Raw genomic sequence first — 22,346 nt, forward strand, 5'->3', positions numbered from 1 at the left:
TTATTGATTTTTGCAAGAAGATAACATTCAAAACTTTTTTTAGAGATGGGTTGTATAAGAGACTAATAAGAATGAATTGACTTTGGGCTTAAATCCGAGTTAAAGGTAAAGGATGAGAAGAACTTAAGAATGGTAGGGATCCATGTATGAGGAATGGTCTTGGCCTCTAGGTGAACTTAAGAGTCGATGGTCTTCATTCAACTCTAATTGCATAGGATGCCACATCTGACTCATTATTAATGGCTCAGCTTTATGTTATGTGATCGTCAACTGACAATTGAGAATATTTGCTTTTGATGAGACGTGTGTGTGGTCATGTACGTCTTATTACACTGAGTTATGTAAGTTGGTTTTGACAAATGGAGACTAGTGAGACTTTCGATCCACGTTTCATCCTCCCTATAATCCTTGCGAAATTCGTCTCTATTGGGTTGTTGCGTATCAATGGATGATGTCGTGCTTAGGGCAAACCACTCAGCTCGAATACAGTGTTGGATAAGATAGGCGGGCGGTGTGGCCTTTGGAGTCCAGGTGGTTTTGTCTGGAAACCGGGCTATGGTGTGTCGGGGCCAAATCGAGTTACCGACGTCCGTTTAGTCCGGCCCGGATCGTACTATACGCGGTCCCTCCAGAAATGATGACAGACATTTCAGTAATCAGCAGTTCAGGTAAGAGGATTGCTCCCCTGTAAAATTCATTATGCCAATTATGATAAGTTGGGCCCACTCGGGGGGACAGCCATTTCACAAATGGATTCACTCTCATTACATCCGTATCTAGTCCTTTTGCTCACAGCCCGATCTCCACCGTCACATCGATTAAAGGGACCCACCTCAGATGATCTGGAGCAATTAAAGGACCATCGGGTGGCCCAGATTCAAACGAAAATGGATTCCCGCGCAAATGCCGACCGAGGGAGGAGCCGCCGCCTCGTCTGAAAAGAATGAAAAAAACGCGGATGGAGTAAAGGCCACGTGTACAGACACGTGGATTAAGCGATGGCGAATATAGCGGTGGGTGACAGCACTTGCTTAGTTGTAATGCATTCTGACCGCACGATCAAATGGGATTGAGCCATACTTGGGCGGAACAACCCATGTTCCCCCTGCTCACTTTCCTCATCCCCTTCGCCGGATTTCGAATTTCAAAAATAAAATTAAAAATTAAAAATTCCTAATTTTTATATATAATACACCCATCCCTGTCCGCTATTCTCATTTCATTTCAGAATTTTTATATACTCTACGATTTCGTCAAGGGACGCGACCTTCAGCGAATAATGGGCGCCAAGGCTGAGACTCTGTTGGTAGAGAAGGAAGAATGTACGACACCCAAGAGCTCCGAAAGCCGAATACAGCCGCCGACTGTGTGCCCGCCACCGCCGAAGAAGCAGCGGGTGGCGTCCAAGAGGAATCTACCCAAGGAGTACTTCCGCCCACCTGAGCTTGAATCTTTCTTCGCCATGAGCACTCCCAGCAGAAAAGCTTGTGCTTAGACCTCTCCCTCCTTTTCTATTTGTTTCGAGTGCATGTTTAGGTTAAATGGAAAGGGGGGTTGTGTTCTGTGAATATCGTTTAGTCCCGTTGGCGGCCCTCCGTCATAAATCTTAGGAATTTTTCTTTTCAGTTTCGGAGTTTGTAATTCTGTAGTTTCTGATTCTCGCGTTCTGCGTTCTACATATGTTGTATTTAGGTCGACAGAGGATATAATATATAGCAGTTGTTGTGTTTCCGTGATCGAGTATGCAATTCTACACAGTGATTATGGTGTCTCTTCACTGAGATTTCATTATGAACGATGGTGGGATCCAATGAAGATGGTTTGTGGAATAAGTTGGTAGAATATCAATACGAATGTGACGATATCGTGTGGGGACACTGGGTAGCTACACGGAATCGTAGTCACCAGTGAGGGTGGCCAAAACGGGTTCGGCTCTGCTTCACCGTCTCCGAAATTCCAAAGATTGCATAATGACGCTGTTTTCATGTAAATCTTCTTATTATAATTTTATAAACCCAGCAGTGGAGTTCCGTATGAGTCCCCAGGTGACGTGACAAAGCACAGATCTCGATCAAGGGGCCCTTTTTCAGCAACGTAGGTGGGCTCAGGTGGACACTGTTCTTAGTTCTTTTACGTTTGGGGAGTGGGTGGTGGTGGTCTGTGGACTCTGTCCTGTTTCATTTTTTACTGTTCCATTGCCTGAGCTTGGTGTTGGGATAATGCTTATCCTTTTAGCCTCTTTATTAGTCTGCATGTCAGAGAAACTAACTTAATCACCAAATTGCAAAAATGTTGTCCACACTTGATTACCATGTTTATGCTTGTAATTTAGATGAATTTGCTGGCATAATTTAATTCAATTTACTTTCATGATAAGTATGAAAATATCAAATTTAGGTAGAGGAAAAAAAGGAAGAAAGAAAATAGTACAAAAATAGATGTGTGTCCCATGTAATTCCTTCTAAAGGTAAATTCAAGCACAGGATCGAGACTTGTCTTGGCGTAGCAGGTAGATGACAGGCGGCAACAATCAATCTCTTGACAACGGCCAAGGCTTTTCTTTGAGAGGATGGAAGATGGATGGAGAATAGACTACAAGGCTACAACGGAGAACATCTTAAAAAAGTTGCTTGCTACATAAAAGTGGTTGGTATTTTTTTTTTTTTTTGGGTCTAATAAATCAATAATCCATCAAAAGGATGGAACTTGCCTACTTTTCAGTTCGTGATAATTAGTTGATTTAACCTCGATTTTGAGTGGAATCTCCTCGATTTGATTCGGCGAAAACACTTGATCCCCTTCAGTACGACTGCAGCTTTTAGCAAAATATTTATTTGAAAAGATTATTGTAATGATGGGGCTTTTATTTAATTATGAAGTATTTTATTTTAATAATAAAGAATAGTGTGGAAAAAAAATAAAATCACCTTTAATTTATTGTGCTAATTGAAGTATATATAGAGAACCCATACATTACTAAACACGGAGTATAAAATTCTTCCGACTTTAACATGAGATACGTCTTCTGGAAGACATGATAACACTCGATTTTTCTTGAAAGAGAATCTTATCTATGAATAGATATGAAACTCAACCTATAAGAAGGATCGTAAATGTATTTTTTTTATACATGACATAACAAAATGACAAGTTTTGTTTGGAACTTTGTTTACTGCTGTCGGTAGGCTAAACCTACAGCACTGTTCTTCAAGTAGATATCGTCCGCCATCTATGTATTTTTGGCAGTACAACTCATTGCCCCAGCGTCCATTACTTCGTCTTCATAAAACCAAAGGGCGCCTGGTATCAAATGCCACGTACCCAACGGGGTAGAAAGACTTGTTAACTTGTAGCCGAATATGCGTGTCATGTAGACTTGTTTTTTTTTTCCCTTTTTATTGGTTGTTTTATCTTTTTGTGTTTGAATTGCTCTGTTACTTATCTGTCTAGCACTTATAGACTGAGGGCGTACAGCTCCGCGGCGATAGCGGTGGGATGACACCTAGATTTGAGAAAGCAAAGGTTGCTTTTCCTTGTGCCAAATGATGTCATTGGAATTTTTAATGATCTGCTTCCCCCGTTTGCCTCATTTTCATCTTTTAATGAGTACTTATTGTTTAGTGGACATTATGCTAAACGATCTTTGGTTGATAGGGGTCTAAATTCGTTTCATAATTTTGACCAACTTTTCGACTTTGACCATGCTTTTAGCCCTTTTTTTTGTCATTGGCTAATTGATGATATATGATAAAAGTGAAATAGGCACTAACTCTCATGATACAAATTACTTAAGCTCATGTTAGAAAGTGTTTTGAAAGGTGTTAACTCCCTTTCTACTGACAACACAATTAGGCGCCAGCACTCAATTAGTAGCTTGACATGTCACTTGGCTCCTGTAAGATAATTAAACAGACCTCTTTTATTAGAATCATGGTCACATCTTTAAATCTTCTGTTGTGAATCTGTGATTGCATTGGTGTTATTTTTGGACAAAATTAAATTCTAATTAACCAAGTAACCGGAAACTTATTCCATCTGTGATTGCTAACATCAAGTTTGATCAACTTTATTGAAGTTTGAATATTCAACTCCTTTCATACGAATACTAATTATCTAATCTTCTGATCAATAAATTGTATATATACCTTTTGCCCTTTGCCCTTTGCCCTTTGACCTCCTTGTTATTAGTTCAGTTACTTCCTAAATCACCATACCGAAAGAAGTATATTTAATGGTCATACACCTAGCTGGCTACTTAGCTATGGCGTTACGAAATATGGGTCACCCTGAACAATCAAGATAAAAGTAAAATAGCGAGTAAAGGTCCTTTGAATATTTTCAATACATAGCTTGTAAAATCAACAATTTATAGCTTGTTTTTGTCATTTTATGCGACAGGGGAGGGATGAGGTCGTCCCATATGACATAATTTATTGCGCATAGCTTTCGTCCTTGCGAATAATGGGACCAGCGGGTTGGTTTACGTAGGATATTTAAGATTGGGATGGCGCATCCTTCTAGGCCTTCAACTTCACATAAAGGGACTTCACCAACCAAAAACATCTCAGTAGAATGTCTCGTGATTTTCATAATTTAGAGTTGTGATGGTTAGATGGCAGTGACAGGTGGTGAATGACATAATTTGCATATATATATTAATTTGCTTTCTGAATATAATATTAATATACCATGGGGTTGAAAAATGTCTTGTACAATATTACTTAGCTGCAAAGACAAAATTACTAGTGGGAGGAATGGCCACCCAAGGCCCATTGAGAGACAAGAAATTGAGGTAGGAACTCCCTAACGAAGGGGAAGGAAGTGAAAGAGATATTCGTCCCTGCAACCACCCAGCTCCTCCCAGAAGCTGCAGTCGCTTACTGTTTCCGCGCATGGAAAAATAAGCCAAAACTCTCCTCCTTGCAACTACCCAGCTCCTCCAACAAGCTACGCTCTTATCTTCAGCTAGCTCCTCTCAACTTTTTGGTGGAGCTGATAAGATAAAACGTCGTAAATGCGTAAGTTAATGGACTTTTCAATCTTACACTACGTTTTAATGATAATTAAGGATCTCGGTCGGTACGATCTGTAATCTCATTATTGCCATCTGTTAATCCACTTTCCATTTTCATCATTTCATCCAGAATTACTGTCGTTATCTAAATCACCCTAATCAATTTTACAAGCGTCATTCCAATTTTGTATAAATTTATTGAAACACACCCAACACGCCTCCATTAACGAATCAAGAGAGAACATTGCATGCTTCCATTTAGTCTGTTGAAACTGCATACGTGAAGGAGGGGCAACATGCTTCTACTTCGTAAGCAACTAAGCCTGTGTTCTAGAATCTTGATATGTACTAGGTTGCTTAGAAAAGTTTAGTTTAACGGAGTATTAAGGTATTTTTTTTCTTTAAGGTATTTTTTTTCTTTAATTTACTAATATAACTAAAAGTACGATTGACAATAATTTTAAAAAATATTTTTAATTTTTTTAACACTTAAAACTTTTTACCTTTTAAATATAAAAAAAATACTAGAAACATTTTCTAAAATCACTAACGAACGTATTTTAATTTTATTTGACTCAATTATTTATAAAAGGATCCTATGTATATACTTATTGCCATGAGATATACGGATGTATATCTTTCCATAATCATTTTGGGAACTAATTAACCATATTTTGCCTTAAATCAGAAATTTGGGTTGTCTATAGGAATATATGGAGTAATTAGTTGTCAAATAAGTGAAGTCCTAATGACTATTTGAATTGACTCATATTCAATTTTTGTAGGCTGGACTACAACAGCAGCTAGAGCTCCAAGATTCAAGGAAGTTCCATGGCAATTAAATAAAACACGGTGTGTTTTAAGCATACCAAGTTTGAGAGGGTGAAGCTGAAAATTTGGCACTCACCCCATAACTCCTGTGGATTCAAAACAGGCAGAAATTTACCAGCAGACTCAAAAATAAATACGCATAACATTGGGCATCTTAGAAGTTAGAATTGTACGAGGTTCATCCAACAATATGGGAAATTGTGTACAAGGATGTTTTGGTAATTTGAAACCCCTCCAACCTTGGTCGAATTGATTAGTTGTTGTCATGGAGCTCAAATATAAGTTAATAAATAAACGTCATTTTAGTAATCAAAGTTTTGACAGTAGAAGAGAAGAAAAATGTTACTTTGTCAACACTCTAAAATTCAGCTTGACCAACAGCGATTCGGAGACGACAAGATGACCATTTCAACAGTGGGCGTTTAATTCCCATCAAACTTGCTTCTTCATCATAATCTTATTACCTAATCCCCTCTATATATTTTGCTTCATTCTGTATCCAACAACTCCATACCCATTAATTTATTCGTGAGCTCCCCTCAGAGAGACAGAGAGATGGGTTCTTCTCGTCTTCCTCCATCAGCTTCAATGGCAGCTCTCGTATTTGGTTTCTTGGTTTTATCAGCATTGCCGAAGCTCGCAGCAGGCGTGACCAGGCACTACACATTCAATGTAGGTGCAGTACAGATTTTAAGCATATGAAGGAATGCGTATAGCTAAATTGTGTTGAAGTTTTTTTGTTTTTTGTTTTACTTGTTTTCTCAAAGTGATTAATGTGATTTCATGAATTTATGAATGTAAGATTACGTTGCACAATGTGACAAGGCTGTGCCAGACGAAGAGCATTATTAGCGTGAATGGACGTTTCCCAGGTCCTCCCGTTGTAGCAAGGGAAGGTGATAGAGTGGTGGTTAAAGTGGTTAATAAAGTTTCCAACAATGTGACTATTCATTGGTATGGCTCTGTCCACCAAATTTAGTAATTTTCGTACTAGATGATACTATACTATTCATATTATTTGTCATCATGTAATCTGAAAACGTGGCCGCATGCATTGGACGAGGGCGCAGGCACGGTGTTCGCCAGCTTCGAAGTGCTTGGGCAGATGGACCGACGTACGTGACACAGTGTCCAATACAGACCGGCCAGACATACACCTACAACTTCACCATCACAGGCCAGAGAGGAACTCTCCTGTGGCATGCTCACATCTCATGGCTGAGAGCTACGCTGTATGGCCCTATCATCATCCTCCCCAGGCGCAATGAATCTTACCCATTCCCAAAGCCCCACAAGGAAGTGACAATTATTCTTGGTAACCCATCATTTTAAACCATTAATGGACGTTAAGTTTTCTGGCTGACATATTATTAATATGCTGTGACATGGGATCTGCAGGAGAGTGGTGGAATGCAGACCCAGAGGCAGTGATCAGCCAGGCCCTGCAGAGTGGAGGAGGCCCAAATGTTTCAGATGCGTACACCATTAACGGTCTTCCAGGCCCACTGTACAATTGTTCCTCCAAAGGTGGGCAACTGTTTCAATGGTATTGTTATGGCAGCTTTGCTGCATTTTCATGATTGGAAGTGTAGTGAAGAGCCCTCCAAACAATATTTAAAATTATTTTTAAATAAAAAAAATGATTCAATGACACGCAATATAACTTAATTTTTTTGCAAAATCAAAATCCCTGCATGCACCAAATGATTTTGAAAAGCAAACAAAAGAAAGATGTGGAGGACAGACGTGGAAAAACACGAAGGGGTTACGAGCAATAAGATTTGACAGGGTGTTATGGGTTAATTGGTTTGCGCAGACACATACAAGCTGAAGGTGAAACCAGGGAAGACCTACCTCCTCCGTTTGATCAACGCTGCACTCAACGACGAACTTTTCTTCAGCATAGCCAACCACACCCTCACCGTGGTTGAAGGCGATGCTACTTATGTCAAACCTTTTGACACCAACGTACTTGTCATCACCCCAGGCCAAACCACCAATGTTCTCCTCAAGACCAAGCCCTACTTCCCCAACTCCACCTTCCTCATGGCCGCAAGGCCTTACTTCACCGGCCAAGGCACCTTTGACAATTCCACAACTGCCGGCATTCTGGAATACGTGAACCCATCAAAGCCCACTTCCTCTCAAAACAAACTTCCCCTCCTCAAACCAACCCTCCCACCTGTCAATCCCAATGCCACCGGCTTTGTCACCAACTTCACCAGGAAATTCCGTAGCTTGGCTACTGCTAAATTCCCTGCCAACGTCCCCCAAACTGTGGACAAGCGATTTTTCTTCACTATTGGACTTGGGTCCAACCCATGTCCTAAAGACATGACATGCCAGGGACCCAATGGCACCAAATTTTCAGCTTCAGTCAACAACATCTCTTTTATACTTCCATCAGTATCTATCCTGCAAGCCTACTTCTTTGGGCAGAATGGTGTTTACACCACTGATTTCCCAACATACCCACCAGTGCCCTTCAACTATACGGGAACTCCACCAAACAACACCATGGTGAGCAACGGAACCCGAGTTGTGGTGCTCCCATTCAACACCAGCGTGGAGCTGGTAATGCAGGACACCTCCATTCTCGGTGCTGAGAGTCACCCTTTTCACCTCCATGGTTACAATTTCTATGTGGTCGGCCAAGGGATTGGCAACTATGACCCAAACACGGATCCTGCCAACTTCAATCTAGTCGATCCCGTTGAAAGGAACACCTTTGGAGTTCCGGCCGGTGGTTGGGTTGCCATTCGCTTCCAAGCTGACAACCCAGGTACGTATTACAACAACAATGGCTTGCAATGATCTCTTGATCAAATAATTCATCAAAAGCACACTGCATAGCGCATACCGTATCCAAAGACGGGCATTTTAGACGTATCATGCCAAAAAAATTTGGAAATGACCTTCCACTCTATATTTTGACTTGATACTTTAATTTTTAGTATATGCGTTGGCATCATATGGTTTAGCGCTCACATGTGAACAGGTGTATGGTTCATGCACTGCCACTTGGATGTCCACACAAGCTGGGGCTTGAGGATGGCATGGATCGTACTGGATGGACAGCAACCCAATCAGAAGTTACCACCCCCACCCTCCGATCTTCCCAAATGTTGACTTTCACCTGTGATGGGTCCGGAGTGGGATTGCAGATTTTTTAGTGTCTCTGTTATCGAGATTTTAAATCATAATGGTAAGATTTTTTTGCCGTGTGCCTGATCAAGAGCGCATTATCTCTGCCCCTGGTTTGTCAAATTTGCCGGTTGGCTGAAAGGGAGAGTGGAGCAGCTCATGAGAAACTATCCCATGTATAAATTTCATGAATGAAAATCATATGATACGGTTTCACCCACCAAAGTTTTTCGTCCTATGAATAGTTTTCCTTCCTTTAATCATTTTGTTTCTAACCAAATACATACAGCATTGAGAGCGGGTTACGTCCCACCGAACAATGGTTGGAGTTTCTTTGAGTGAGTCAGTCTCAAATGTTTCTAGCATACAGATGTCTAGGATTTGATTAGTAAAAAAAATTCAATTTTGTGGATGGTCATGCCCCAAATTCAGAGCTAATCAGAGTGCAGTTGAAAGTGATACAAAAATACCTGAATGAGGCCAATACAATAATACAAACTTGCGGAAGGATGGTCAATGAATACAATCTACTCCAAATCAACAACCACCCTGCAGAAATCAATGATGTATTGGTCAGTAATAAAAGGACAGAATAAATGGGAATAGTAAGCGTTATGACAGATTCATCCCTACTAGCACAGACTTGATGCAGCAAGGTTGGTGGCTGTTGGCATCAAAGATAAAAAGATTCAGTGACTGTTGAGGGCTAGCGTTTCTAGTATTACAGCAATTGCCTGACGTACACGCCTCCCAACTGAACATGCTACTCCCTTTCTTTGACCTGCAAAAGATGTCCGGATGGGTTCGGACACACCCTCCGATGGTTTTGTTAATTTTGCTTTCTAATATCTTGATGTTTTTTATGGAACCCTTTTCCTTAGGAATGCTTACCTTATTTTACTGTGTGAGGGTCTTTTATAGTGCCAAGAGCTTTGTCCCCTTTAATGGTGGGAAGACTTTTTGGCTTGTCATGATAGTGCTTAGATGATGGTCGAACCATCATTATCCTGCAGGCGACTGTCAGAGATTATGAGAGGGATGAATTGCCGTCATCCTTGTTTTTTCGCTCTGCAGGCGGCACGGGGCAGGTCGCCTGAAGTGACCCAGAACGGTCCTGTCAAGCATGCTTTTGATAAAATAAATAATGATGGCCCGCGAAACGTGATCAAGACTTTTGTTTAAGACGCTAGCCACTGAATCCGAACAGGACATCCAAACAGGGGAGGTGTGTATAGCATGTTAATCCCATGATCGTCCGGATGGAAGGTTGGAAGTGCCACGTGTCAGCCCTTGTGTACATCCGAACAGAGGATTGGACGCGCCACGTGTCCAATGGAGGAGTGCTTTGTGAGGCTGTCACGTGTGTGATTACGGGTGGTCCCTACAGTGACCTTTGTTGATAGTATAAATAAAAATCACCTTTGTTGATGGTGTAAATAAAAATCAACTATGATGGTGATCAGATCTACAAAACCGACTTTTGTATGGAAGAAGCTAGTTTAGTACCCAGTCAATTCCAGATATATACGCGGGAACCCGAAGAAACAGATGCATAAAGAAGGATCAGCAATTAGATCTCTGATGGTGACTAGCATTGACAAAGTGCATAAGCAGGATAGGGTAGTTAGCATGGGTGAGACTAAGACCAGATGGGTTGACCATTTTTTCGTTGCAGTTCACAAAATAATAAACTTGAACTAGAAGAATATCAAGCAACATAGGAGATACATTAAAAAGGAAGCAACATAAGTTGTTCACACACACATGTAGAGCTCCTTACCTTGGACTTGTCTTCGCAAAGGTTTACTGACCACTTGATTTGTGCCATGTTATTGGAGAGTGCCCAGCAACATTGGGCCATGCAATCAATCAACCCTCATGGACGGTGTTCCAGCAGAATTCCAGAGGCAGGGCACTTGCCAGCATGATAGAAAAAGAAAACTCCAATTGAGAACAGTTGAACATCTCGTCAAATTAACAGGGTAATAAAAAGAGAAAATCTAGTCATCTAACCATTAGAATGAGCTAGAAAATAAATAAAAAAATAAAAATAAGTAAAGGAAACAGATGACCTAATAGCTTCAGGAGTCACACACCAAATGAAACATGTCCACAGCCTGAAGCATATTCACAGCTTTAGGAGGAAGACACCTGCTCTGAAAAGGGGCAAGTGGGTTAGTCCTGTGGTTTGAGCCCATGGCATCAAATCTGTTTTGAAGGGGCATCTTTCCGACCAACCCATGGTCCCCTTAAAACAATACACACACACACACATGATAGCCCCAAAAACCATTGAAGCAAGACTAGAATCCAAGGCAACTCAAGAAAAGGAAAAAGAAAAAAGGAAAATTACAGATAAGTCTCTTTTGCACAAGATTATTTGGAACAAAATAGAAGGAAGCTGTGTTAACATTTTACATGAGTCACGAAATAGTACATACAACACATGTATGTGAAATATACATTTTTAACTATTCAAATTTAAGAGATTTCTATTACAGCATAAGCATGGAAAAATACTGCTCAAATTCTTGATCAATGGTTGGCTTCCTGGTCCCAATTTGAGCATCTGCATTCAAAAAACCAGTGTTCCTATTTAGCAAATGATCGAAAAGAACAGTAGCATGGCACAGAATGAATATAAAAGAGTAGCAACAATGAAGGATAGGGAAAAGATGGGATGGTCTAACCCCACCTTGCACTTGCAAGTCACAAGTGGCATGGCATTTTTTTTATCCTCCTCTCTTTGTGCAAATGTGTTCCATGTCATATGTAAATTACCTTGGTTTACACTCCACCTTCCAGATGAAAGAACATAATTATTTGGTTTCATCCCACTGGAGTAGGGCATATCTGCAAGTTCCTTATCCATGGAGTGCTCAACCATCCCGTCTCTATATTCTGAGCACATGAAATCTATATCGTTCCCAAATTCCAGAAGCTGCTCCTCAAGATTCTGAGATACTAATGGATCATGTTCTCCTGAGAAAAATGTCATCTTGTCTTTGCTAACATCTGGTGTCATCCTTGTGCTTTTCAAAGAATAAAGGTCATCCCTGGAACTGTTGCCCCCCCAGTTAACAGATGAGCTGTAAGGGTAATTGTATGGGCATGTTTTTTCACACTCTGGTTCAAATTTAGCTTCACCATATACAGAAATGACAGAATCCGAATATCCAGCAAGGCTATTGCTATCTTTTGCTGAGTCGGGTTCTGATCCATCATCTATGGTCTCTCCATTTGTTTCTTCCTTAACTATTTGTGCATGCAAGTCCTCTATTTCTGTGTCTTCATCAAGTGGGTAGACAATTTGAGAACTAAAGCTTCGTCCACAACATATATGCTTTGGTAAAGGCAAATCCAATAGCTCAGCCTGTAATTTTCTTTTCTTGTTCAAGTCCATAATGTTGGTATTCAGTTCTTTGCAGACATGGGAGCTGAAAATAATTGTGTAGAGGGAAAAACATAAGGCCTACGGGAAAAGCTGCATTGTGCAATGAAAGAAAAAATAGGAAAACAAAAGGTTGGGCAATGCATTTAACAGATCAAACGACATTCCATGGTTGCTAGCCAAAATAAAGGAGAAGAAGAAGATGGAGTACAACAGATTTTTCTAATCCTTTTCAACCCCATCTTAGGTTTGGATTCTTTGGGAAGTTATAATGAACTGGATGAAAAACTGAAACTGATAAATGTCAGTAGAATAAATCTTGATCCATAAAGGCTAAAACTTCAACTGCAACCACCCAAAAGCTATAAAAAGATGATAGACATGGAATACAAATTTAAAGAGCATTAAGAGTACTAGAATCCTCACTGAAACATATCATCTAGAGGTTTAGTTGATAAGGCTTATGATCTTTGGTAAACTTACCTCAAATATGTAAAAAAGAAGTTCGCTCCCTTTACCTCATTAACTATTGCAAGAAAATCACATAGGCAACTGTTTAACAAGGACCTGTTTGGGATTGCCAGACTGAAATGAGCAAATAATGTCCATCATTACCGGTGACTTGAAAGACAGCTTCTGAACCAATGACACCTGCCATGGTTTGTCCAGAATCCTGTGTGTCGGTAACACACTTTTATTGATGTCATCTTTTCTCATATGTTAGCTTAAGAATCTTTAGTTTCCGCATATCCATTGATAATTAAAGAGTTTCAATAACATGTCATGGAACACAATGAGAAACTACTGAGGTGTTGTTTGTGTCATGGAACACAATGAGAAATTTTGTCTAATCATTCATTCCCATTGCATAGACTGCAAACTCCACCCCTGTCATAAGTAACTGTGAAAATAGTGCATCTTCATAGTAAAATTCACATTCTTAGGAAATTTTGCTGTTTGTGGAACATTTTATTTTTAGGGTGTTATTTTATGTTTCTGAGTCAGCACCTCTGTTGCAATGTTCATTCCTTCAGATAATTTAGGCAAATTGAACTTTTTAAGTAACTTTGGTAAATTTCTCATTAAAATGATTTTCTTTGAAGTTAGTCTAGGTTTTCTAGGTTATTCTTCTTCCTCGTGTTCTACTTTTAAATCTTCTCCAGAAAAAAATTTTCTTAGACTAGAAATCAGAGTCCAACAACTAGGGCAAAAAACTAAATAGTTGCAAAAACAATTAACCAGAAAAGAAAAGGAATTATTTTCACAGATTCAACCAACAGCCAAGGATCATTCTCAGAAGACCAAATTTTATTGCTGCATTTTGCAGTCAATCACTGAGCAATTAAGATGCAGCATGGGACACCATCTTTGGGTTTAAGTATGTTTCACCATTGATGACTTCCCCAATGGTACTTGTAAGCATATTCGTGTGTTGGCAATTCCGGGTCAAAATTCCCATTGTGTTAGATTCATCTTCAGTGCTTATGAGTTATGCCAAGTAATAATGAATTATCAATCAAGGAGAAAAGTGAGTTACAATGGTGAGAAAAGGAAAAATAGATAGGATTCAACATAATCATTGGGTCCAGATAGTGCAGCACCCAAAAAGAGATTTGTGTAGTTACTGCTTACCTCAAACAGTTACTTGGGACAGAGGCTGTGTTGAGTTGAGTCAGTGAGAGAGAGGAAATTAAGGGTCTGTTTGGAAACTAATCTTAACAGAATTTTATCTTAAAAAACATGTTTTGCAAAAATTTTCTTCTGAAAACAATTTCTTCGAACTTTATCTTGAAAATAAGTGTATTTTTTTTTAAGAACAAATTTATAAATTATGAAGAATACATTAAGGGTGCTATCGGTACGTGGGAATAGGAATGGAAAGGAATGGTGATACCATGTGGAAAAGAGGAATCAAAATACCAGCCAGTACATTTGATTTCCATAATAATGAATTTTTTTATTCCTATTTCCATTCTAAAAAACAATCCAAACACGTTAATGAATAGGAGATAAAATTGATTTCTCTGTTCCAGCATTTCAAGCATGGCCTAAGAACATTATCCACACACTATCTTCACAGAGAATAAGCCAAGAAAGTGGTTTTCAGTTGTTTTCCATATTTAAGTTCCTCAATAGATTTTGTTACTTGTTGCCAAGAGAACTGTTTTCGAAATGTTTCCAGTGGCTGATCAAGCATCAACAACAAGTACTTGGTTCCCACCAAAGCACCCAGGAAAGCAAAACTCACATTAAAAACAGAACCATATTCCGGATCCAGAAGAGAGATCCAACAATTTCCGCTGAAAAAGAGTATATTCAACTTTTTTTCTACTGATTTACGCCCAAAAAGGAAGAAACGATCCAACTAGAGGAAAAAAAAAAACAACGAAAGAAAAAAAAAATAAAAAAAACCCCTCCTAATTTAACTGATTTCAAAAGCCTCATTTGATAACAAACATAACACCTGTAGCAACAAACTGTAAGTTGAAATTATCCAAAAAATGATATACGCAGGGGAAAAATTGAAAACCCAGAAACCAAACCTGTGAAGCTCAGATGGGTTCTTGTTAATTTCATCCATCTCGACAGAAGAGAAGCCAGGAAAATTGCTGCAGTTTCTGTGAAACGGAGCTCCAAACAAGTCCACTTTCTTCACTCCGTACTCGAACAAGCCCAAACCCAAACGGATGAGGATGAAAGATAAATACAAGGTATAGGTCACCGAACCGACGCCTAAAGACTGATTATTCCAGAATCAATTTCACCTCTTTGATGCTATCCGAGAATCTACCCATCACACAAACTCCTACACAGAGGCTCACCTTTTACTCTTCTCTGTGTTTTTGGTTTGCTTTGGAGCGTACAAGTCCAAGCGCCATTGAGGAGCGTGTGCGAGCGATCTCCATTATTTGAGGACATTTTTAAGGTATAATGCGAGTAGAACCGTAGAAGCAGCCTTCAATAGTTCAATGATTCAACCAGCAAAGGACCTACCATATTATAGAATTGAGTGGAGCGTGTCTCCCACATTCCTAACTAAGAGGGTGTGATAAGCATTTCTCAGTTCTTGTGTTTTACTGACATGGATAGGACCATTTGTTGTCCACGTGATCTCTTCTGTCAACCCGAGGTCGTTCCTGGGGCGGTCCCGCTCTTTATCCTGGGTCATTTTTCACCGGAAGCCTCCCTGTAATCTCCCTCTAAAATCACATTAATCGGTCATCATATCCTTCAAACTTCCAATTTCTACCATCCGGATCGTGTTATTAAATTAAAATCACTCGAACTTGGAATTTTCAGTCACCCGTACTCGCTACTACTCTCCATGTTCCTTTTGTTTTTGTTTTTGTTTTTTCTTTTAATTTTGAGTCAGAACCTTTTGCTATCACGAACAGGCATCACCGCATGGAGTTGGCTTCTTTCACTAGCCTTTCTGGGCCGCCCACTCTGATGTACTCACTTGTTCTACATGACAGCCTGGTCCCTTATAAGCATGGAAGATAAGGAGATGCAATCGTAGTCAATGGGTTTCCGTGGCTTGTCCTCCCTCAAATTCTTACCGCTGGCATAGAAGGCAGCAAGCAGCCAAACGTCAGCTTCATTTGTTTCGGAAAAGAGAACTCTCTCCATCTGGCGTGGCCTGCGGGTGTGTATATACATAAACCTCGGACTGTCAACATCAAAGCTATTTCCAACTCACAATGCCAGACAAAATAAAGAACAGAAAAAAGAAAAAAAAAAAAAGGGCAAACAAATTGACAAGAAGCATAATATCATTTTGATTCTCTCAAAGTTTACAAGGGCTACACAAATTGTTACATGAAAACCGGACGCTGATCATCTCTTCGACTACAGTTTTTGGTTGGTGAGCTGGGATTTGTGATTCCCTCTTTGTACACAAGGTAACAAATGAAGAAAATGGCTGTAAGCTCTACATCATCCAAAACAACCACAAAAGCACCTGTCCTATGTCTAAATGCTCTAACAACTAGTCAGTTTTGGCTATTGACAATAACCCTCTTAGTATTCAATTCCTCCCATCAAAGCCAATCTATAGCTTTGGAACTTCTTGATTTTGGCTACCGCAGGAGGGGTAACTGGGTAAAAGCTAGGAAACTTTTCATCTAAAGGAACCACTACTAAAGTAGTGCAGACTACAAGCTGGGTAACTTGAAATGGCACCACTGGTGATAAGCACATGATCAGCATTCAATCATCCATTCATAGTCACAGTTAACATATTGATATTGCCAATGCAATGCCATAACAAAGCAACCTTGAACTTCATATCACCATTGATGCACCAGCTGCTCTATCAAAGGTTGTAGGGGAAGCGAAGACCAGAACCAATGTGCTTTGATGTAGGGCATACCCAGCTGAAGATGCTTGGACCCAACACCTGAAGTATTCAAGCAAAACCAATTCATGGGTTATTTATTGAGAACAAGAGAATATGCAAATTTAGCAATGTTTTGGAATCCAATTTGAACTAAATGGTTTAAGCCATCAATGTGTCCCCAAATCTTAGAAAAAGAACAAGTAGGTTGAAACTCAACTGGAGGTGGAGATTTTATGTTATTGCAATTGTTAGTATAAATATATATATATATATATATATATAAAGATTAAAACAAATAGACGGTCTTCTCTCCAAGACAATACCAGGACAGAATATTCTTGGCATTGAGATTCCTTACTACCACTACTAAAGGGTGAATGCAGAATCCTGCCTCCAAGATGCACTAAAACTAGAGTTGGGAATCCAGGTGATGAGCAGAAAGCTAGATGGAAAAGCACTAGGGTCTGCAGATGTTCCAGTTTGATTTGTTGGCAAAATGACCATAATGGAGATTCATCAAGTAGGTTGAGAGCTGGACTAGAAGCAGAGATAAATTCCAAAAGAGAAATGGTGTAGTGCTTCCTCAACCCTTGCAGCCAAGAAAAGGTGAGAATAAGGGGAAGTGCCGATGTAGCCGGAACATAAGTTATAAGTTCGAAGATGCCACTGAGGCCTGACTGAGGTGACAAGGGTTCAGAATGAGGATGGGGGAGGCTCCAAGCTTAGATCCATGTACCCAAACAAAAAAAAAAGGATAAAAAGAAAGAAGCAAAAATATATTAAAAGCTTGGAGCTGAAGACCCTATAGTGACTTAAATTTTTTCTATAACAAGGAAACCTATTATTATTATTATTATTTTTGATAAATAAAAAGTTTGCAGAACAAGGAAACCCATTATTGTAGGACCAAGAAAGACCTTGGATGCACAACCCATCCCACATGACTGTAACCTGGGAGGTCCTGCTACTGAATGGGAGTGCCTGCCGGTTGAGTATGTTTACCAGAGAAGAAAAGGGATAAGGAACAATAGTCTTACTGATGTCAGATTTTCATAGGCACCAAGATCATAAAAATTTTTAGAGACATTCCCTCCTTTCTCTGCAAGATACAAAGCTCTGACACCTTCATGGTACTGCCAAAGAAAGCCCAAGGAAACAGTGAATTGACTTCCAAATCAGATTGGGAAACAAAGGTATGAAAAATGAATTAAAATAATATGTTGAGTTCTAAGAACCTCAATTGTTGTCTTGTTTTGCAAAATGAGATAGATATGCCAACCTAAAAGAACCATCAGTGCCACAGATAATGGGACTAGCAACAGTCCAGAAATGACCTGCAAATGGGAACTGATAAATAGATCAACTAACATTCTAGGTTCTAATTCAAACAAAATAGGTTTTCAGTGACATTACATATGCATTTCTGAATGAGCCTCTGCTTTGTTCTTCATCCTTCTCAGCGTCATTATAAATACTACCCACAAGCAGGACCTGTAATTTTATATTAAAAATGGTTATGTTCTTGAACCACTCCCTTTAATCATAAAGATCAACCCTGTGTGGCTTCCCAAAAACATAGGGCAGCAAGAATAGCAAAAATACAAGGAAAGGTTCCAGTAGGATAAGGAAATTAAAACAAACAGGTTAGTATATGCATGCAGTCACAGGAGATTAAAACTCTTGACCTAAATTTTGTACATTGTGGAAGGATGTCTCATCCTTCTTGATCTTTTTAATTAATAAAAAAAACTCATTGGGTTTCTAATTGAAACTTTAGGTCTTTTTTAAATTTAAATTGATTCAATTGTGAAATAAAATATCCCACATGTGTATCTAGGGAATTATATATATATATATACACACACACACACACGCATGCAGTCACAGAATGTACATTGAACAGCAGTAAGAAGTTATAAAGGAAAAAGTCCAATTAAAGTTTTACATAACAAAATTAAGACGTACCAGAGAATAGATGCTCCCAAGTACAGCATATAAAACGAAGATGAAGAAGGCCTTATAGTTTGCATGTCCCACACAATTATTTATCCAGATGCAATGATGGTCCTGACAATCAAGAGACAGAATTTTTAACAAATTATCCAGGATATTTGAAATAAGGCAAGAGTGACGATGTAGATCTCACATACCATTCGCAAAACACATCTTCTGCAAACACGACAATGGTGTGCACGGGCAGGTTTATAGTGGGCACACTTCTGGCAGTATCTCAGATCTCCACCCTGCAAAAACATCTCAATAGAAAGTCAAACCTTAGAAGCCATACTCATTTTTCTCAGTATTCAGAGCAATTTCAACCTTTTTAGAAAAAACAGGTTCCAACCTCAGATTTTATGCATACTGAACGATTAGCTAATATGAAGTGTGTTAATTTTTCCACAGAAAAATATAGACTAATGTTTATGTGCCACCCAGAGTAGAGTAACCATAACATCACATGCTCCCAAGTCCCCTCAAGGCTCCTAAGGGAAACCCTATGCCTAATTATGGTAATTGGAATGGTTCAAACACGGTGCCCAGAGTTGAAGGTCACTGAGGACTATCACACATGTGCTGAGCCTACTTTGACAAAAACTGAGAGAAAATGGAGAGTCTCCATCATTAAAGGCAGATGTCAACCCAAGCATAATACACGAGCAAAGTGGTTGACTTTTTGATACTATCATCTACCACATGAACAACCTTAGGCTCCCAGCTCAAATCCTGCACATGGCAAGACCTATTTTGGCCACAGGCCAACAACTCAACTGGCAAGCATCAACCTACCGCCTAGGGCTCAAATGGCCTTAATTCAAGGAAAGAAGAGCAGAACTTGAAGTTCAACCCCCTCCACACATATGGTTAACCTCCTCCACCTAAGAACCAACTGTAGACAAAGTGTTTCAAGAAAGAGGCCTTTGGAAAACAAAATGCTTTCAATATATTTTAATTCTCTCTATAAGCCTACTCATGAACATGATTTACATGCTTACTAGGAAACTCAATTCATAAAATTCCAGAACCAGAAAGTGCCCCAAAGCATTTCCCAAACAACTCAAGGAATTGGGATTTATAAAAAGGCATGGACCATAGCAAATATTATATATATATAAAAAAAAAATGTACCATATCAAATATTATCAAGTCCAAAAAGCATGGGGCTGCACCACTACAGAAGTTTCTCAAAAATCCTCTCTGGTCCATGGTCTCAAGGCATATCAAAATGAGAAAAATAAATGGAAGACAGACAAAAAGAAGGCATCATTAGCTTAAGAACATAATTTTGACTGAAAAAAGGGATGTGCACCTCTGCCAAAGGGTATCACACTTCAAAAACAATGATCACAAATATAACAATTTATAATGATGTCATATTCTCAATATTTAGTTGATAGTTTTAATTTGAACCTCTTCTAAGAAAAGTTTATTTAGGTTAGTTTCATTTAATTTCATTTCAGTTTTGGTTTTTTCAAAATACTTGGGTTCCTGCACCTCCATAAACCAAGTTATTGAAAGAATCCAATATCGACTCACTGAAGATGCTATGGTAATGGATGCTCCTCTAGAAAGGGCTACCATTACAACTACGTCAATTAGTGTTGAATTTACTAAATTCAAATAAAAAAATTCAACAAACTGGATATTTAGAACAAAACAAATTAATTGCAACATATATTCCTTGATTCCAATGGATGGATTAGACGGTTAGGAAGATAAGTTAGCTTCAATTTACATGTGGACTTCATTAAGATTCAGATTTTATCCCCATATGTAGATCCAAGAGCACTTTCGAAATACGACCAATTAAAATCAATTGACATTCTCGACCAGATTCGAGCGCTTCCAAATTACACGTGGAATTCATTAAGATTCAGATTTTATCTGCATACCTAGATCCAAGAGCACTTTCCAGAATACGACAATTAGGATCGATTGACATTCTTGACCGGATTCGAGCACTTGCCAAATTGGGCAATGGGATTGCTCAAACATATTTCTGTTAGTTGTTTATGATATTCATGTTGGGCTTTAAATGCTGCTCCTTGCCCCATTCCACCCCACACCCCACACCACACACCCAACCCCCCACCCCCACCCCCAGTCTTGGAAAAACATACAAGAAATTCCAACACCACCCTAAACACAGCCCACCATTCCTCAGGCTGCTTGCCATTTCAACTGTTTTCACTGAAGCTCTTACGTAGTTTTTCAAGCCCCCAACCAGGGATCTTTAAGTCCCTCAACAAGTTCCAAGCCCCAAACCCTACCCGCATAATTTTGATTTCAGAATTGATGAAACAGCACAAAAAATGAAAAGGAACCCAGATCAAATCAACATGCATGCTAATCCCTAATGTACGAATCAAATTATTGCAAAATCGAAACAAAAAAAAAGACCTACTTGCATCAGACAAGCAAAATTGCCAAACAGAAAACAAAACATTGTGCCAAAACGACGATCTGAGAAACAATACCTAATTTTTCAAATACTAAGCATCACAAAAACCCTAAAGCTAGAAAGCAGACAAAAAACACCAAACAAGCATGCATGAGAAATAGAAAACAAACTCTTATCACCTTACGCTTGATCTCGTGAATCGGACTCTGGGAATCCTCAATGTCAGGCATGAATGTGGCGGGAACCCGACCGGGATCGGTGAGGATGGCGATGACGTAGTTGAGGACGCACATGAACGCCACAGCCGTGAAAGCGATAGCGTTCAAGATTCCCGGAGACGTCGTGAGACCGAACCACATGTCAATGAAAATGAAGACGGTGGAGAAGTAAATGTAAGTGATTGCGGAGGCGACAACAAAGACGGGAAGAGAGAATTTGCAGTTGGGAGACATATTGGCCCTGGAACGGTCGGAGGCACCGGCGTTGAAACGACGGCGTCTCCAGCAGCTGCTTTGAAAAAGGAAGGGTTTATCAGGTGAATGCGGGAGTTGTTGGCCTTTCTCTTTGTTTCCTTTTTATCTACGTTACTCTTCTCCTCGTCTTTTCTCTTCGTTTCTGTTCCCTTCTATTCCGTTCTTGGAAAATTACAAAATCAACGTGTTGGGACGGTGGCCTCAGAACTGAGCTGCTCAGTTCTGAGCAAAACCAAAACCAAAACAAAAAAACCTCCCCTTTTCCCCCTTCCCTGAGAAGTTCATTTATTTTACCACCGGTAGAGGGGCCCAAAATAGTAAAATACCTCCGTACCTGCCACTCATCATCATCGTAACTTCTAATTTTACTTAACAATAATTAATTTTTCTAACGTTGGAATCCAAATTATTTCCCATAATATATATGAATAATGATTAAGCCTTTAAGGATGAGTTTTCCTAATTACCAAAATATCTTCCTTTCATATTCGGTTGATACATGAAAGATACTTTCTACCTAAATTTAATTAATATACGTGAAAGATACTAGTGTGAATACCAATGATTAACACATGCCTTGAAGTAGAGCTTAACCGGGACAAATCAAATTTACAAATTTGATTGATGATTGTCCACCTACCATGTTCTTTCCTTTTACGTAGCAATATACATATATATACCCAAAAATATCGAATTCCTAAAGAATGGATGACTGATTAATTGGGTTCTTTCCTTCATAGCATGTGTACCAAATT

General features: G+C 39.3%; 3 protein-coding genes across 3 annotated transcripts; 1 reads left to right on the plus strand and 2 right to left on the minus strand.

The window, feature by feature from the left end:
• The first annotated feature begins 6,305 nt into the window (after nt 1-6,305).
• On the plus strand, nt 6,306-9,214 carry LOC117920021 (laccase-2-like). Its single transcript, XM_034837368.1, has 6 exons — nt 6,306-6,517; nt 6,648-6,799; nt 6,916-7,160; nt 7,244-7,372; nt 7,662-8,627; nt 8,844-9,214. The coding sequence occupies exons 1-6, from the start codon at nt 6,401-6,403 to the stop codon at nt 8,972-8,974; spliced, it is 1,740 nt and encodes a 579-aa protein (XP_034693259.1). The 5' UTR covers nt 6,306-6,400; the 3' UTR covers nt 8,975-9,214.
• Nucleotides 9,215-11,338: 2,124 nt separating this feature from the next.
• LOC117920398 (protein FAR-RED-ELONGATED HYPOCOTYL 1-LIKE) lies at nt 11,339-15,302 on the minus strand. The gene is made up of 3 exons (XM_034837891.1): nt 14,924-15,302; nt 11,771-12,426; nt 11,339-11,558 (listed from the first exon to the last, which is right to left on the minus strand). The coding sequence occupies exons 1-3, from the start codon at nt 14,959-14,961 to the stop codon at nt 11,485-11,487; spliced, it is 768 nt and encodes a 255-aa protein (XP_034693782.1). The 5' UTR covers nt 14,962-15,302; the 3' UTR covers nt 11,339-11,484.
• Nucleotides 15,303-16,135: 833 nt separating this feature from the next.
• On the minus strand, nt 16,136-21,840 carry LOC117920397 (probable protein S-acyltransferase 16). The gene is made up of 7 exons (XM_034837890.1): nt 21,298-21,840; nt 18,870-18,962; nt 18,685-18,786; nt 18,133-18,210; nt 17,955-18,053; nt 17,757-17,852; nt 16,136-16,779 (listed from the first exon to the last, which is right to left on the minus strand). The coding sequence occupies exons 1-7, from the start codon at nt 21,568-21,570 to the stop codon at nt 16,696-16,698; spliced, it is 825 nt and encodes a 274-aa protein (XP_034693781.1). The 5' UTR covers nt 21,571-21,840; the 3' UTR covers nt 16,136-16,695.
• Nucleotides 21,841-22,346: the final 506 nt, after the last annotated feature.

This window comes from Vitis riparia, chromosome 8 (assembly GCF_004353265.1).
Source record: "Vitis riparia cultivar Riparia Gloire de Montpellier isolate 1030 chromosome 8, EGFV_Vit.rip_1.0, whole genome shotgun sequence".
NCBI lineage: Eukaryota > Viridiplantae > Streptophyta > Magnoliopsida > Vitales > Vitaceae > Vitis > Vitis riparia.